The sequence below is a fragment of the Lampetra planeri genome, chromosome 13, assembly GCF_965212315.1.
Source record: "Lampetra planeri chromosome 13, kcLamPlan1.2.h2, whole genome shotgun sequence".
Classification (NCBI taxonomy): domain Eukaryota; kingdom Metazoa; phylum Chordata; class Hyperoartia; order Petromyzontiformes; family Petromyzontidae; genus Lampetra; species Lampetra planeri.
In genome coordinates this window covers 5,777,681-5,796,730 of record NC_136119.1, presented here as the reverse complement: position 1 = coordinate 5,796,730, position 19,050 = coordinate 5,777,681, and the positions used below count along the sequence as shown (strand labels likewise).

General features: G+C 43.9%; 1 protein-coding gene across 1 annotated transcript in view; it reads right to left on the bottom strand.

Moving 5' to 3' along the window:
* LOC144721967 (A disintegrin and metalloproteinase with thrombospondin motifs 7-like) overlaps nucleotides 1–19,050 on the bottom strand; it is a 92,099-nt gene that overhangs the window by 37,176 nt on the left and 35,873 nt on the right. Inside the window, exons 13-17 of the mRNA XM_078599972.1 lie at nucleotides 17,526–17,659; nucleotides 16,446–16,566; nucleotides 14,898–15,142; nucleotides 14,421–14,562; nucleotides 8,639–8,765 (exon numbers count right to left, since the gene is read on the bottom strand). Coding sequence (XP_078456098.1) covers nucleotides 8,639–8,765; nucleotides 14,421–14,562; nucleotides 14,898–15,142; nucleotides 16,446–16,566; nucleotides 17,526–17,659 — 769 coding nt within the window. The remainder of the gene's footprint in view (nucleotides 1–8,638; nucleotides 8,766–14,420; nucleotides 14,563–14,897; nucleotides 15,143–16,445; nucleotides 16,567–17,525; nucleotides 17,660–19,050) is intronic.

Sequence of the window (19,050 nt, the reverse complement as noted above, 5' to 3'; positions counted from 1 at the left end):
TTGCATTATTTTTTTGCTTGTCCTGACCTCCACACACTTTGGCAGGCGACAGCGACTTGCTAATAGGGAAGCTTGCTTGTTTTTAAATATAGTCTAAATAAAAAGTATATCGATCACTCTTTTGGAATAATGCATAAAATATATATTTTAGTTCTTCCACACATATTTTATTCAGCACCATTTAATCAAGCAAGTTAAATTCTTGCGCGGTTTTGATCTCCTAGGTGTCGTCAGCAGACGGGTTTGTTGATCCAGAGTATTGAAAGCAGGCCATAATATAATTATACTCTCTGGTTCTTTCGGTAAAGTCACGTAGATAGAAAAAAAGAACAAAAAAACACGACGTTTCGGTCGGAACACAAGCGTCCGTCTTCAGGTGAGAAAATTATCTGCTGTTGTGTTGCGCCCGAAACGTCGTGTTTTCTTTTGTTATTTTTTCTATCTACGTGACTTTATCTAAAGAACCAGAGAGTATGGATTCCTGCAGTCACGAAAGCTTCAAATCAAGACGTAATATAATTGTTTAAACAAATTCTGCTGGTTACATAAAATTTCCAATAATGATGGACAAAATGTAAATTTTATTTCAATGTGGAGATACGACGTGAGGTCTATTTTTGTATTTCGTTTGAAACACATTTTTTTGATGTGGATATTTGACTTTCACATATCTCTTTCCTTGATTGAAGTTGTGTATAGTTTGTAGCAGTTCTCATTTTATATGTGCAGATAAATATGTTCAATGCCTTCGGGGTTTTTATTTCTGAACCAAATGTTCTTCATCTCAGGGACAATAGTGGTAGGCAACAGGCTACAAAGCATTTCCCGGCTTAACAATCTTTTTTAGTTATTTATTATTTATTTTATGCAGATTTTATGGTAAGTTAAGCCTGCGTGTATTTGAACTCTCAGACATGAGCTGCTCAAGCATTGTATGCCTTACAATTGCATTTCCATTTTTGAATAATTTATACTTTGGGTATAAAATAAAATGCTATTTTTTGCACAATGGGACTTTCACAATAAATCTGTGATAATTAAGTTCATGTTGTGTGACTTGAATATATTTATTAATTATTATTTTTTGTGATTGTAGGAAGTAGAAACTTATCATTTTGTGTCTACAGTATTTACAAAGTTTTATTTGCTAAATATTCTCTGTTACTATTCTGATCATTTATTACTGCGACAGAGATAAATACTTATTTTATCTGATTTGTTATTCATACAAATTACTAATTTTATCCTCACGGTAAAACATACATATGGATAACAGGTAAGAGGATAAAGGTGCAGTCCTGACATTACTTGCTAATGCTGGCAGACAGATCTCCACTCGAGGGAGTTCTAAAGGGGAATTTTTGCCTATCCTTCCATGCTGGTCAGATGTACACACGCATTACCCCATCACACGCGACCACCTCCGTTGTCCCCTTCTTAGCCATGACGCGTCGTGCCCAAGCCCACTCATGTTCCTTAACAATCACTGTATTTCTAACTTGTGCATGTGTTGCTCTTTTCATCTCTCGGTGGAATTCCAATCATGCACCTTTCAGAATTGTGTTGCACATTCTCTCAGCTTTGTTTTATATTTTCTTCGTCAACATACATTTTTCTTTGCCACGTTATAGCCGGTAGCACGCATTGATTCCTATCTTTCTTCTTGAGACACATTCGTAGGTTGCATTTCATTAAGTTCACTTTTTCCAAAGGATACCCCCCCCAAAATTTGGCATGGGGTCTTCTTACCATAGTATTATTATTCAATGTAAGTTTCACACAATCTATTAACACCTACATTCCAACAGATGGTGTACACTGATGAGGTCTCTCAGTTCAGCATTCCTGAGCAGAAATTGCATACATTTTTGAATCAACAAACCTTTACCATCTGTCACCACAGTGCTGAAGTTATTATTCTGGTATTGTTGTATGAATACAGCGCCTGATCTGTCATTAATGTGCAAACCCATGTTGTAATTTCCTAACGGAATTTATACTTAACAGATCTAGCAATTCATCATTGGGGTAATTGCACCTGTTTTCACTCGCAAGTCAGTATGCAGCTGTGGTGAAATTTATTACAGCAGGAAGCAATCTTAAAATAATCCCTTTGGAAGATTACGTGCAATTTTTTTACTTTACAATTTTTGTCATTTTCCCCTAGTTTTATACCAATTGTGCTGTTGGTATCATGTAATGAGACAAAGATTTTCATTCAGATATTTTGCAGAGCAATGCGATTCTTCGTGAGAGAATGGGACACAGATGCAGGAATCACAGAGCTACCTGTGAGATTCCTTCAAGTGACCTCTGGCCCACAATATAAACGGCAGCACATTCCCACTAACGCTGCACGTTCAAGCAGTCATCATCGCTCAGGAGTTTCTGCTCCTTCTACAAAACTCACTTTTTTTCTTTAGCTCACCCCACGACCCCTTAATCTCCCCTTAATAACCACTATCGTTCCGGCTCCCTCTTCATCACCTCTCTACATGGCCACCACTCATTCTCCATCCATTAAATCGATTAATCATCTTTGCTCTCATCAATTTTGCTTTTACCTAATTCACGCATCACAGATTTGTCCATTACTTCCTCTCATATATTGTATTCACCTCATCTCTACCATTATATTCATTTTGTACCATTCTTAATTCTATGTAAAGCGCCTTGGTTAAGGTACTATATAAATTACGTTCAGATAAGATGAGATAAATGTTCTTCACATAACGGTCAAATCGATATGAATTCTCACAGCTGAATTTTGCCAAATTAGACACTCACAAAAACTGTAATGTGTTGAATTTTGTTGTTGTTGTTGTAGTTATTGGTGATCAGGCTGACACCGTCAACTTACTGCACTTGAAAACCCGGTTTAATCACAGGTAGCTGCGTGGATTTAAACTCAGGATCTCAGCGGTACTAACTCAGTGGTCTGACCTCTTGAGCCATTCAGCCACTTCATTATATTTAATTCAAACCCATCACTCACATAAGAATATGAATACTCACTAGCTTGCACTGATTGCCAGCCCCTGGGTATAACATAATACATTCTATGCAAATATGCAGACAATTCAAATGCGAAAACATTGCTTTTGTACGAATGTCTATTTTGTGTCGTACATATATAGACCGTTGTACACTGTAAATGATAATAATTACATAGGCATGCAACAATATGCAGCTCTGTGGTGACAAGGGTTGGGGGAACCACACAAATGTACGGCAACTTCCGTCCTGTTGCCATAGAGATGCCGTACCCTCGCTCGCCAGCAGAAGGCGGTACGGCGATGAGCAGACTGAAATCATCTGTCCCATCTTTATGGAATATCGTGTTGCCCTTTCTGCGTGAGTTTTCTCCAGGTGCTCCAGTATTATCCCACAGGTATAAACACTCAGTAATTTGCTAAAAACATCTTAAATCAATATGCCCATTCGTGCTTTGCAGAATGTGCAGCATTGTTACGATAGAGTTTGTACGAATGAGGCAAAGTAAAAAATAAAAGTTAATGTGAAAGATTGTGTTTTATTCGATGAATTGATGCATGTTTACGCGCCTAGTTGTATTTTTTTTTTTCAAAATAAGTTTGCTAGACCCTTTTTTTTTCCTGAACACATTCCCACCGGAAAAGTTATTTTCTACTAGCAACCCCTACGAATGATGTTTTAAAATCAATACTAATTATATTTCACTATTGCAACATAGTTCTCATGTATTAAAAAAGCCCATGTGTTATTGATTCATCATCATGGCTTGGCTTCGCGAACGAAGATCTAGGAAGGACATCCACGTCTTCTGCAGGCACGCTGGTGGCTGAAGAGGCCTATGCGGGACAAGCAGGTCCTGCCACAACAGCTGCAAGTATAGGTCTCATCTGGGATGGGTGCTGAGGGATCATGGTTCTTCCTCCTTCTCCTTTTGTCCTCCATACGGGCCCTGCAGGTATCTTCGAAGAAGGAGGTGGCCTGGTGGACTGTGTGCCGCCAGGAGTTGCGATCAGCTGCTTGTGTTGCCCACTGACGTTGATCGATGCAGCAAGCAGTGAGGGACTTCTTCAGGGAGTCTTTGTATCGCTTTCGTGGTACCCCTATGTCGCGATGGCCAGAGGACAGTTCCCCATACAGCACAATCTTAGGTAAGCGGTGGTTCTCCATCCTGGCGATGTGCCCTGCCCAACGAAGCTGTGTCTTGAGGACCATGGCCTCGATGCTGATGACCTTCGCTGACTTGAGGACTTCAGTGTTGGCGACGAAGTCACTCCAGTGAATATTGAAGATTGTGCGGAGGCAGCGCTGATGGAAACGCTCGAGGAGACTCAGGTGACGACGGTACGTGACCCAGGACTCAGCGCCATACAGGAGAGTGGTCAGCACAACAGCTTTGTAGACGTTGACCCTTGTGGCTCTTTTAAGGTTTCTGTTGTTCCAGACACGTTTGTATAGTCTGCCAAATGCACTGTTTGCCTTGGCCAGCCTGTTGTCGACTTCGTTGTCGATCTTGGCGTCAGACGAGATCACGCACCCCAAGTAGCTGAACTGGTGGACAGCTTTCAGTTCTGTTTGTTCAATGAAGATGCTTGGTGGATGGTGCTCCTCATGGGGTGCGGACTGATGAAGAACTTCAGTCTTCCTCAGGCTGACTTCAAGGCCGAAGATCTGAGCTGTTTTCGCGAAACAAGACGTAATTCGCTGCATAGCTGCCTCTGTGTGAGCAAGGAGGGCGGCATCGTCAGAAAAAAGCAGCTCCCTGATCAGTTGCTCCATGGTCTTTGTGTGGGCCTGCAAACGCCTCAGGTTGAACACGCTCCCGTCGAGACGAAAACGGATGTATACGCCATCAGCGTCGTCGAGGTCCTCTGTGACCTGCTGGAGCATCATGCTGAACAAAATGGTGAACAGCGTGGGAGCAAGAACACAGCCCTGTTTCACGCCGTTTGCAATAGGGAAGGGCTGCGAGAGATTGTTGCTATGTCTGACTTGTCCAAGCTGGTCTTCATGAAGCTGGACGATCATGGTGAGGAACTTCGGTGGGCAGCCTAGCTTGTCCAGGATTTTCCAAAGTCCCTGCCTGCTCACGGTGTCAAACGCTTTTGTCAGGTCCACAAAGGTGACGTACAGCGCTTTGTTTTGCTCCCGGCACTTTTCCTGAATCTGCCTCAGGACAAACACCATGTCTGTGGTTCCCCGCTTGGCTCTAAAGCCACACTGGGTCTCTGGGAGGTGATCTTCAGCTATTGCGGGTACCAGTCTATTCAGCAGTACTCTTGCGAGGATTTTGCCGGCGACGGACAGAAGTGTTATGCCACGATAATTGGAACAGTCTGATTTTTCCCCTTTGTTCTTGTACAGGGTGATGATGACTGCATCTTTGAGATCTTGAGGGAGTTTACCCTGCTCCCAGCAGCAGACGAAGAATTCATGGAGTTTGGTGTGCAGTGCTGGGCCTCCGTTCTTCCATACTTCAGGAGGGATGCCATCCACTCCTGCAGCTTTACCACTCTTCAGCTGTTTAATGGCTTCCTCAGTCTCTTGTAATGTTGGTGCCACATCCAGTTCGGTTTTCACTGGTTGTTGTGGGATGCGGTCAATCGCTGGTTCTTGGACTGAGCGGCTAGCATTGAAGAGCGTGTAGAAGTGCTCAGACCAGCGGTTCAGGATTGAGTCCTTTTCAGTGAGCAGTTCTTTCCCGTGTGCACTCCGCAGGGGGCTCAGGATTTGGTACGAGGGGCCATATACCGCTTTTAGAGCTTCGTAGAATCCCCTGTAGTCGCCAGTATCAGCGCAAACCTGAGTTTTTACTGCGAGGTTGGTCCACCACTCGTTCTGAATCTCTCGAAGCTTGCGCTGGATGGTGCTGCATTCCAGGCGGAAGGCTGCTTTTTTGTGCGGGCAGGATGGTCGGGCCAGGTGGGCCTGGTGTGCTGATCTCTTCTTTGACAGCAGCTCCTGGACTTCTAAGTTGTTCTCATCGAACCAATCTCTGTTTTTCTTCGTGGAGAATCCGAGGGTATCTTCAGATGTTTGCAGAACAACAGTTTTGATGCGGTCCCACAGCACTTCAGGAACCGGAGGCGTGTCTCCTAGGCAGCTCGGTTCCTCTAGCCTAGATCGTAGGCTTTTCTGGAAAGCTGCTTTGACCGCGGCAGACTGAAGGCTGCAGACTTTGAGCTTCTTCCTCGGGGCGCCACCGTTCCTTGGTCTGGGTTTAAAGTGAAAGCTGAGTTTGCAGCGGACAAGACGGTGGTCTGTGTGACACTCGGCGCTGGGCATTACCCTGGTGTGAAAGACATCTTTTAGGTCACGCTGGAGCACAAGGATGTAGTCTATGAGATGCCAATGTTTTGACCGAGGGTGCATCCAGGTTGTTTTCAGACTGTCTTTCTGCTGGAAGATGGTGTTGGTAATGGAAAGCTGCTGTTCCGCACAGAGTTCAAGTAACAAGCGTCCATTGTCGTTGCAGCTGCCCACGCCGTGCCTTCCAAGTACGCCTCTCCAGGTTTCCGAGTCTCTGCCCACTCTGGCGTTGAAGTCGCCAAGGATGACAATCTTGTCGTCAGCTGGGATATCCTGCAGAAGGCTGCGTAGGTCAGAGTAAAACTTGTCTTTATCAGCGGGATCTGCCTGGAGAGTTGGAGCGTACACTCTGAGCAGCGTTGCGTGTTGTTGGTCACAAAGTGGTAGATGCATTGAGATCATGCGGTCAGAGTGACCAGTTGGCAGGCTTGCAAGCTTGGTAGCGATAGAGTCCCTGATCATGAAGCCGACACCTGAACGGCGTCTCTCTGTCGCTGGTTTACCTGACCAGTAGAGAGTGTAACCTGCGCCATGCTCCCGCAGACTGCCTTCCTCTGAAAAGCGGATTTCGCTGAGGGCGGCGATGTCAACATCCAGCCGAGCGAGTTCGTGTGCAATTAAAGCGGATCGTCGCTCAGGTCGAGTGCTGTCAGCTGAGTCTAGCATGGTTCTGATGTTCCAGCATGCGAGTTTGAGTCCTTTCCCACCTTTTAAGGCGAGTGGGATGCGCCGTCGATTCTTTGATGTAATTCGACCGCATATGAAGATGCCCGTTGACGGCGGTAAGCCAACTGAGGGAGGAGGAGACGAGCTTTGTTTAGGCCACCTTTTCTAGGCCCCTCTCCGTGTGGAGCAAGCAGTGCTGTCCCTAGAAAAGGCTGCTTGGTCGCTCAGGGTGCTGCCGGGTGATGATGTCGTTTCCAGGTCATCATCAGACGACCACTTGCGCCTGAGCCGCCTGCATGCAGGATTGAAACTGCGGCTGCCAGTGTCATCTTACACCTGCCGAGTTCGCCCCTTTTCCATCGCTACAGGACTTAGTGAGACCGGGGGGGGGGGGGGGGGGTAGACGTGAAGATTTCCTTCTTGCCTGCGCAAAGGAGCTTTCAAGTGGAGTGCAGTGTGCGCAGAACTGACCCCACCCTTTAAACCCGGGGTTCGTCTGCCATGGCCTAGCAAGCTGGGACGGTGACAGCGAGGTCCTCGGGCCGTAGGTTTTACATCAGAGTTTCCTTCTCCTAGGTAGACGGCCTTCCAAGGCTGAAGAGATCCACCTTCCCTGCTATTGATTACCTGCATATTATTAGGTTGTTGGGGAGCGCCTATGGCGCCACCGCACAAGCACAGTCTGCAGCGTCCCCAAACAACCACAGCCTGCAGCACCCCCCAACAACCACAGCCTGCGGCACCCCCCAACAACCACTGCGGCACCCCTCAACAACCACAGCTTGTGGCACCCCCCAACAACCACAGCCTGCGGCACCCCCCAACAACCACAGCCTGCGGCACCCCCCAACAACCACAGCGTACGGCGGACCCCAACAGACTGGTCAAGTAAATCCTTATGATCCACTCGCACAGCGTGCGGTGGGCCTTCATCCAGCAGTGGATTTAAGCACCAAAAAACCGCGAGTACTAATGTAATGGACAGAGCACGGCTCTCCCTCAGGGCAGCAGTGGACAGAGCACGGCTCTCCCTCAGGGCAGCAGTGGAGAGCACGGGTGACCCTCAGGGCAGACGTAGACAGAGCACGGCTTTCCCTCAGGGCAGCAGTGGAGAGCACGGGGGTCCCTCAGGGCAGCAGTGGACGGAGCACGGCTCTACCTCACTCTGAATCACCCGTCTCCTCTGAGGTGCATGCGATTGTGTGTGAGTGTGAGTGAGCTGTGTGTATGAGTGAGCCGTGTGTGAGGGGATCGACCGTCAGCTTTCCGTGGCTGCGTCTCCGAAGCTGTGGCCGTCATGTTGCTGCTTCTCAAAGTGGGCAGCTTGCGGTCACATGACGCACTTCAACCAATCCGGGAGCGTACATGTTCTTATGGCGGGGGAAAGTCCATCCAACGGACAACTGCTGACTTCGCCACACAAAGTGATACTTATTTTCAACAAGGATTTGAACTGGCAACCTTCTGATTGCGAGCCGCGCACACTACTCAGCCATCTATTACACCTTCAAAACGATCAGGAGTGTTGTTTGTTGCTTCCCACTTTGGCATGCTGGGCCTTTGGGCCTGTGCTTAGCAACTGTGATTCATAAAAAAAAAGCTAGCTAACTATATAAATAGCCGCTTGCCATACAGGAGGGGTGGTAGGGGGCGTGCACGAAGGAATGCTCACCGGGAGGGGCACTCCTGCTCGTTGCACGCACGTTGGCGATCGTCCGGTCGTGTTGTGGAATTGCAGAATTTCTCCTCCACGATGCCAGCCGTCCTCTCTAGGCAGCTCACTGTCTGCCGCTGCACACCTGGTGGGACACACACGAACGCGCACACTGGCCTGGTCAACGAACGACATGTAGCGGTTATGCTGTCTTCAATTATGTAATCATATCAGTCACATTCAGTGTCATCATCTTCATCACGAATTACATAATCATCATCATCATCCATAACATTCATCTACATGTAAGTTAGTGCAGGTCACTGTCCGTGATTTGTCACTGTCAGCCAGTTCTGCATTAGACTCAAGACATAAATGTTCTGTAAAGCTTACGAGGTATACACCTAGCTTGTACCTTCATGATATTTTTGTGTTATAAGAATGTAGTGAATGACAAATATACTTATTATCCCCACCACCATCTTTTTCAATCACCACTCGTCATCTCCATCACATTCACCACGCGTGATCTCCATCACCATCTGCCACCCATCTTATCCATCACCATCCACTCATCACCCGTCTATGGTTTCTTTGTAACATATCTTGCGCTAAAAGGACCCAAGTACCCCCAAAAAAGTGATGCGATAGTCTTGTATGAAACTATTCATCAAACTGTCAAGCACCATGCTATCTTGTACACGGTTTAGAAAAAAAAATGCAACGTGGCACCACATGGTGTGGTGGGGAGACAAAGGCGACCATTTTTATGGATTTCATACACATTGCATAAAATTACACTTTAGTTTCCCCAATTAAAATAACAAACCAAAATAGTAAAAAAAATAGTTATAAAGTTATTTCTACAAATCGAAATTTTTCCAGAAGCTGTACAATCTTTGTAGTAAAGGTTAGTGAAATTAATTTAATTGCAGAAAATGTACAGTGCTGTCAGAAAACATGGTAATGTAATTACAATGTTGAGAGGCAAGCTTTGTGGTGGAATTGCCTGCTGGATTTAGAGGAGTTTGATGGACACTGTCTTCATTTGCTTTCTTTGACACACTTCACACATGCAATAGAAATCTGGCCTGGGGTGAGATGGAGCTTTTTATTTTTTTTCTATATTTACATATTAGAGAGTGCCCTTTATGACAAAATAAATATTTACAGGACACTGATCTCTGTTCAAAACCATGCAAGCCATCCAAAGGTCATTACCACATTTTCATATCATTATTGAACAACTAACTGTTGCTTACTGATATGAATACAATTCAAAATAAATGCCTCCATGTCAACACATTCTCAGTTGGCACTGTATAGCAGCAAGAGCTCAAGTCAATAACAATCATTCTTTTAGTCTGCCCTTGATCAATATTGCTGGATTAAGGCCTCCCGATGATGTCGGCGTTGTTTGACCATACTTCACCATTATGGGTCACTACTGGTTGGTGAAGAGGGAGATATGACGACTGGTACAGATATCCCTCTGCACAGATATTGTGGTCTGGAATTAAAGTCGGGTCTCTGGGCTGAGTTTATAGTGCAGTGTGCTAACCATTGCATCACCACTCCACCCCAGGATTTCAAGTATTTGTGTAAATATTTTGTATTAATTTGTTCTCATTCATGTGCAGTCCAGGAATGATTGTGAATATTGAAGACAAATTGTATATCTTAGGGGTGTAATGATTATTGTGACTTCTCAAAATTTAGGGTCACATTTCCATTCCAGATTATTGTTTTTACATTGTAGTGAATGTAGTTGCCTTTAGTGGATGCAGGGGTAATGTGAATCCATTACATATATTCAAGTTGGAATCTTAAGAATTGATACAAGTTTAAGAATCGATTAATCGTTACACCATTAGTATCTCTATCCAATTTTTCGATTTAAAGCTTTCGTGACTGCAGGGATTCATCTTCTTGGTTCTTTCGGTAAAGTCACATAGAAGGGAAATAATAAAAATAAAACATAATAAAATAATTCTCACGACGTTTCAGCCACAACGCAAGCAGCCGTCCTCAGGTGAAGAACAGGTCTGTCGGGAAGACAGAGTCTGAATGAAACACCCATTCATGTAATTGAAAATATGACCCATATAATATACTAGCATCACTGGATTCACCACGCTGCCTTTGTCTCCCCACCACACCATTTACTCGTTTGAGGCTGAGTCGACCTAGGGGAGGCCCAGGACTGGTTCAAATAATCGTCACCGGTGGTGGCCGTGAGCGGGAATCGAACTCGGGTCGCCGGGTTCGTAGCGCAGCGCGCTAACCGCTACACTACAATGCATTACGCTTCCACATGAGTGCGTCACGTGACAGATTTGACGTCACAGCTCACTTGCTGTGCAAAAAATATATGCATTATTGAACTCCCCCCCCAAAAAAACAAAAACTAAAGTGTATTGTTATAATTTTTGCATGGTGTACAGTCTGAAAAGTACCCACATGGCAAATTTCCAGTTTGTTGCATGTCGGGAAGTACGCTAAACAATTTGAACAGACACACATTCACAACTTTGCCTTTTATAAATATGGTGATTTATAATAAATAGGAGAACAAACCGCAAGATAGTTTACGGAAAATCTTATCGTTACAAGTTCCTGCTGAATCCTTTCCAGGCGAATTGAAAGACTTCAAGCTGTCTGGTTAAACCGCCATCTGGAATAGATTTAACATTTTTTTTATTTCGTGGGTTTATCTGCAAGTTTCTACATTCCATCCGCATGTCCAGTAAAGCTCATGCATTATTTTCAGATACAACTCAAGGGCTTGCCAGTGACGACAAACTCTTGCAAAAACACAAGTACTATACTTAACCAGGCTGGCCAGTGCATGTTGATTAAAATATTGGCCCAGGACCAGTTCACTCGCCATCAGTGCTAAATGTGGGCAAGAATCGAACTCAAGTATCCGATGTTCGTAGTGCAGTGTGGTAACGAATGCGCCGCTGTTCTATCCCTTCAATAAAAATGTATCATCACGCTGAAAAACGTGTCAGATTTTTGGAGATAATATTATTTATAGCTTTGTGCACAGATTAAAACATCCGGCAAGTAGAGGGTTATATTTTAAAAGTTATGTGTTGACATTTGGTAAATTTTCTTTCTCAGGATTTGTCTTATGGTGCTTTGTTATTACATGAGGTTTAGGAATGTACCTTGTCTTACCTTGTCTAGCCAAGGCATCTAGAGTTTAATTAAGAGTGGGGCAAAAGGCTCTTTGAGTGCTTGAGGCAATTTCAAGAGTGGGAGGAGTGGAGTGGAGGTTTGGAGGTAGTGGGGGGGGGTCTTTGAAGTATGGATTCGTGTGGAGTGAACCAGACCCGTGTGGTGGGTTTCAGTACATTCCACTCATGTCCAGCAGCTACACTGGTAATTTAGTTTGTACACCTGTGCCTTTGTCACCTGCCTATGGCTGTGCAAGGTATGCTTGGATACAAAAAAATATTGCCCTTGTGGCAACTGCCGTGTCTGCATTCTAAGCCTGAGAGTAATCAACTGGGGGTGGTCAAAACCGCGACTCGTGAGTCTGCATGTGGCTCTCGGTGAGTTTGAGAGAGAAACGCTGGTAATTCTAACTTCAATACATCTTTATTTCAAACAGGAAAAAAATCCTGCGGCAGTAGCGCTGATCGGGGGTCACTCATCCCTGGCGGTGAAGCTATCCATGAGCCACTCCTAGAGTGCTCCCGCAGATTTCTAAAGCAGCCCGGGACACTAGCCCCCTGGCAGTGTAGCTAGAAGTGAGAACGCCTGGGGCGTACTCAGATTTCTTAATTCAAAACTCCACAGCCATGTGCAAAGTCTTGTGTGTCTTGCAGCTCTTGGCCATATGAAGATGTTGTTTGTATGTGGATTATAGGATCGAGAAGTTAGACCACCTCTGGTACGTACATTCATGTGGAAAAAGCTAAACTAATTGCATGAGAAAAACAACATTAACTCTGAAATTAAACGGTCCCACCTGATGACGGAGACTTGTGTTGCCTCCGAAACGTCGTGATTTTTTATTTTATTTTTATTAATTTTGATGTTTTACCTACGTGACTTTACCGGAAAAAACCTAAGAATAAGCGGTATAACTCATATATTCGTTAACTTGTGTATATACTCGAGCTTACGATTATAAATATTAATCTGAATAGCTAACTGTGGCTCATAATAATTAACACATTCTTTCATACAATTATTACAGTTGGATTATGTTTTTTAACATAAAAGTTCATGTGTAATTTTGATACATTTTCCATTGGTTTTACATATTTGCCTCTGTCATTTTAATGCTTTTCACATGGAATCAATTGGCAAACGTTGTAAGAGTAATGTGCAAAAATGGGAGCTTTTGGCTTGCTTCCAGAAATGTAAATGCTCTATTAAACTTTAAAATAACATAGGTCAAAAGTTAACGGTACTTAAGAGTGCAGTAATTAAACGTTTTTGTGCATATGCATGTTCATAAAATAGTGCTCGCCTTGTCGCTTTATACACAACTCAAGAGGTGATGGTTCAAACCCAGCGGCCTCTTGTCTGAACTGTTATTTGTATTCAAGCGTGCTTTTGCACAGCCACAAAAATGGGGAGAAAGCTCTTATATTAATTGCTACTCAGCAGACTTGACAGGGCTTTATCGATTCAGGAATGTGTTTCAGCTATTGGGTTCAGAAACAGGATTCTAAAAAAAACAGATGGGGGTGAATGATTTTACACCTTATGAAACTTAAAATGAAGCAGTTGGTATTTTAGAGCTCCAAATATATTCGCTCTTTATATTTTTATTTAATAATAAGGATATTTTGCCAATGTGGCCCAGGTGAATGAAAGTCTGCTCTTGATTTGGCATCTGCCTTGCCAAGATAGCCGTGTCAAATGTTCAGTGCAAAGGGTGCATTTTAAACCTGTCTTCCTTAGTTTATTTTGGCACGACGGTGGAATGGTGGCGCAGTGAAGAGCGCATTGCTATATAAACCGGGCAATCCGAGTTTTAGTTTTGGAACAACACCAACCTGGACTTAACAAATGTGGTAAAGCAGTGAATTGACACACTACTTGTACTACTACTACTACCAGTACTACTACTACGAAATAAGAGATAACGCAAGTTCCATGGTGGTAAGCCAAACAAATATATTCTTCAATATTTTGATTTAAAGCTTTCGTGACTGCAGGGATTCATATTCTTGGTTCTTTCGGTAAAGTCACGTAGAAGGGAAACAATAAAATAATAAAAATATAAAACAATAAAATGATCACGACGTTTCGATTGCAACACAAGCAATCATCATCAGGTGTGAAAACCACAGCAAGACTTTATCGAAAAAACCAATAATATATATTCTTCGATAGTCATTGAGGCCATGAGTCACAGCAATTCATGACATCTCTGGAAAGGGAGGAAGGGATTGAGGGTATTTATTTGGTCGCCACGTTCCTCACTGAAAACAACACATGTATAATTAATGGCACAAATGAATAACAGCCAAAAGTGCACGTGGCGTTTTCAGCATTATCATGGAAATGAGCAATCAGGCTTAATTTCCCCTCTAATAGACCCAGTGCCTTATTTTTGTCCACCCACTGAAGAGCATTAGAGTCAGAATTACATTACGACATGGTCAATCTCGTTTTGAGCTGAAAATTGAGGATATCACCTCACCCCCCACGCCACCCTCATTTTGCTCGGTGATTAAAATCGACATAAACATCGAGCCACTAATGGGATGCACTCTGCTTCCCTGGGCTTGCTTTGAGCAACAAACACAACGGAAAGTAGAAATCCACGTCTCACCTGCTCCACACGTCACTGTGCACTTAGACCACGGCATGTAGTGCCAGAAGAGCTCAGGAGGATCAATCTCGTTGTCGGAGTCGGTATCTTTCCTGATGGTGTACTCGTAGCGAATGCCTGGATTCTTCTCCTGGAAAAGCAGCTATTCCAGGCACACATTGGCAACAAATGCAAGGTGACAAGTCTTAATACATATCGAGAAAGAGTTGCCAATACCACCACCAGCAGCAGCCAAAGCAGTACCATCACCGCAATTATGAACAATGAATCCATGCTTTCTAGGAACTTGGTGACCTGAGTTTGATTCTTGGCCACATTTAATGCCAATGACCAGCGAGATTTGAATCGGTCATTGGACCCCTCTTTTCCAAACCCGCACTGACCAGCGTTTTGGTGTTGTATCAAAAGACCCGCACTTGCACGCGTGTGGCGTGTGTAACGACGCGGATACCTCGAGAGTGGCAGAGAAGCCCCCACCTGTATCCAGACGGGCTCCATGGTGGGGCCCGGCGCGGTGAGGTTTTCGAGGTTGCCGTTGCGTGCGTACGTGAAGGTGGTGCCCGCTGCCTTGTAGTCTCCATTCCACTGGATGACCCAGTCCCCGTTGAGGAAGTAGCGCGCGGGATCCTCGCTCCGCAGTGCCAGGAAGTTGCTGGCCTCCGCTACCTCCTCCACTCGGATGTCCCGGGCCCCCTCGGGGATGAGGCCTACGTCCACGTAGCCTGCCAGCACGAATGGTCGCCACCGGATGTGTAAAATATGCACCGGGGCCTTGGTAACACTTGAACATAGTTTACTTACAAATTAATATATTTATTCATCATCTTTATGATGTGATTTATTCATTGCAGTGGTCAGGCTTATTCTTTGGTTCTTTCAGTAAAGTCACGTGGATAGAAAAATAAAAATAGAAAATAAAGTGAATAAAAGAAAATACATATAATAAAAAATAAAAACACTTATGTAGACTGTAGCCTGGTTCTTAATCGGAGTGAGTGTACTGGCAGTCTATAATGTAGACTGTCGCCTGGTTATTAAGTTTGGTGAGTGTACTGGCAGTCTATAATGTAGACTGTAGCAATGGTTATTAAGCTGGATGAGTGTACTGGCAGTGTATAATGTAGAATTATTCTTGGTTCTTTCAGTAATAATAATAAAATACAAATGAAAAATAAAAACGAACCACGAGTTTCGATCGCCCTCTTTTAGCTGCCACCAGCCACCATGCCCTCTAGCAACGTGTCCTACCTAAAGTCCACTCTTTGTTTAACATCCAATATTGAGACAGTGTCCAGATTTGTACACAGTATCTAGGTCACACGTAGATGATGGTGTCGAGATCACATATGCAGTGGGTGCCATCTGCAAAAAAAATCTATGGAGGGGGTTGTATGAACTGGTAGTGATCAGATGGGACGATAGCCAATATGGTTAAAAGCAACTGACTGGCTGGCTGGCTGACTGTAGTGGGGGAGATTCACTGCTTAAGACCTAAATGGTAGATGTAGACAATGCACTGATGAGTCATAATAATAACGAAACCAGAATTCGGGTGTTGAGTTGTCCAATTGCTGCCAGAAATGAAAAGTCCACACACGAGCTCCCCTTTGGAGCTGGCAAGGCTGTGTGCTCAATATCCACAGGAATGGTACAGTCATCATGACAGGTACAGCAAGTTGGGAGTTTCTGTTATGTTGTGAGATGTCATATACGTTATACTGTGACTATTATTCTAAATAATGTATCGTCACAAATAACAATGACATTATAAAAGCACACATTGGCTGATCAACACGGCATACTTCTGAGTACATGTCGCTTGCATTGTTATTAACAACAACAACAACGTGATGCGGCAAGCAGGATATATAATTATTGCCAGGCTGTGGAACTATCTTTTGGTTTTCGCACCAATGTTATTTTTACAATGTTGAGATGGCGCACACACGAATACACATTGACATGTGTTTGCAGCTCACAGCCAGGCGGACATTAAAATCTGTGCGATGGTGGCCACTCCCTTACCGAGCCCCTCCGTCTCTTCATAGGTCATCTTGACAGTCTCACAGGAGGAACCGTTACCCTGGCAGACTCCACAGCGGTCCTCCATGGCGTTGGAGTCGATCTCGTAGTCACATCCTACGTTCTGGCAACGGGAAATTGTAAAAGACGTCCGCTTTAGCCACAGAACTCATTCAGGATTCATCCCCACATTGTGGAAATGTGAGGCGGGGGTGGGGATGGCGGTTTAGGTATAATCATAATGTATGTTGAAATTATTTTGCACCAACTGTTCTAATCGGAGGTGCGGGGGAAAGACAACATACTGTGGGTCTCTGTGTGAGCCTACTGGTATCTGTGTCAGTCTATGTGTGTATGTATGTTGAACTTCTTTCCCACCGTACGTAGCCAACCGTGCTAATTAGAGGTTCGGGGGCTGTTCCTGTGTCATTCCTAGGCCAAAACAGCCTATTTCTGAGTAGGCCATGTATGTTGAACTCTTTTTTTTAGCAGCGTACGTAGCCAACCATGCTACAAACTCAACACGGAAAGCAGTTTTAAAGAAATTCGTTTTCAATCTAAATTAAAAAGTGTGTAGCTCCAGTGGCTGTCAGAAGCGTATCTCAAAGAGCACGATGCAATTAGCAAGACAACATTCTATATATATGTAATAAATAATTTTATGTTGAGTTTAAAACAATCTATTTTGTGAGCATTCACTGCAAAAAAGTAAAAAATGTTAATACTTTTAACACAGTGACAAATGTATCATTGTGAACTGTGTTGTAAGGTAATTTTGTTCATGAATTTGACGTCTTCAAGGTTTTGAATTCTAATTGGTAATTATCTGTCAAGCGCCTTGGCAAAGACACTATATAAATTACAATAAGATGAGAAAAGTGCAATAAAGTTCATAGTGGCACAAAGATAGTTCAATTCCAAATAGAAAATCGCAATATCCTTGCAAACTAAAAGTGGTATTTACAAAGTTCTTTTTTCAGCATTACTGAGAGTTAAAAAGACATGGTCCGTTGATTAGGAATAACTCTTGTGCCTACGTGTGGCATTAAATAAAATTGCAGGAATCCTGCCAGCAGCCGGCACCTTGCAGATGCCATCGATGCAAACGTCACGGCTCGCATTGCCTTCGTAGCAGGGTGTTCCATCAATCACGGCATCCAGCATCTTCTCGGAAAAATAGCCCACCATAGGTCGACAGTGCAGCTCACACAAGTTTGCTGGCACATGCAGAGATAGAGGAGAGATCGTGAGCCCAACTTTGGTGAGTAACAGAACTCAACACAGACATCACTAACTGGCCAACCTGTAACAGACCAAGTGCCAAAATGTACCCTTGAGTTATGCAAAGAGCCAAGTGTATATATATACTATTATATCATACAACTTATATAACGTTAATGTATTATTATTTGCTACTGTGATAGTATGTTCTACGTTATGCCACTTCGATAGATAGCCGCATGTGGTGGATGAAAGAGTCGCATGCGGCTCGGGAGACATCAGTTGGCCACCGCTGATGTATATAACAGTATTTATATATTAAAAAATACCAATGTTTTGGGCAATGGCCCTTTTAAATAACAGAGATTATCTCTCCGTGTTCCGTTTTTGTTATTCCTTGTTTGTGCACTACTGCTAATGCAGTATCACAATTTGTTGCTATTAAAATTGGCGAAAGTGGCACCCTCACGTTGCACAGTTTGCCATCATGCCATGCATTAGGGCATTTCATCGAAACAAGTGTCCCCTGGTGATTAAAAATGAAACAAAGTAAAGCACGCGAGCGCTGGTTTCAAGGGACACAACTAGCATCGCTCTGTGGTGAAAGTGATTCCCTCTTGGGTTTAAGGGTGGTGCGTTGGCTCATGCGCAGCACTATGAAACTTGGAGGCCTCGGGTTTCATTTTCTCTCACGGCTAACATCAGTGGAGAGTGGTAGATGAACCGGTCATTAGTTGCCCCCCACCCACATCCACCAGTCCACACTACCCAGCATGGTGGAGTACGGTCAAACAACTACCCACAATTTCGATTTAAAGCTTTCGTGACTGCAGGGATTCATCTTCTTGGTTCTTTCGGTAAAGTCACGTAGAATGGAAATAATAAAATAATAAAAAATACAATTCAACATAATAAAATAATTCTCACGACGTTTCGGCCACAACGCAAGCAGCCGTCCTCAGGTGAAGAACAGGTCTGTCGATAAGACAGAGTCTGAAATTGGCGGAAGTGGCACCCTAATTCGTGAGAATTATTTTATTATGTTTTATTTTAGTTTTATTATTTCTACGTGACTTTACCGAAAGAACCAAGAAGAACTACCCATAACTGACAGCGTGGTAAAACCTTCATCCAGAAGTGGATTGGTCGAAAGGCAGTGTACTCAATGCCATCTTATGTCAGAGCAATTTAACTTGAGATAATACCTCCTATATGGCATGGGGCACCACGGTGGCGAGATATTAACTACCTTGCCTGCTATACAGGAGATTGTGGGTTCGATCCTGACCCTGATGGCTGTATATTTGGAGTTTGCATGTTCTCCCCGTGGTCACGTGGATTTTTCTGCAGGTCCCCTGGTTTTCCTTCCACATTTAGAAACATGCGT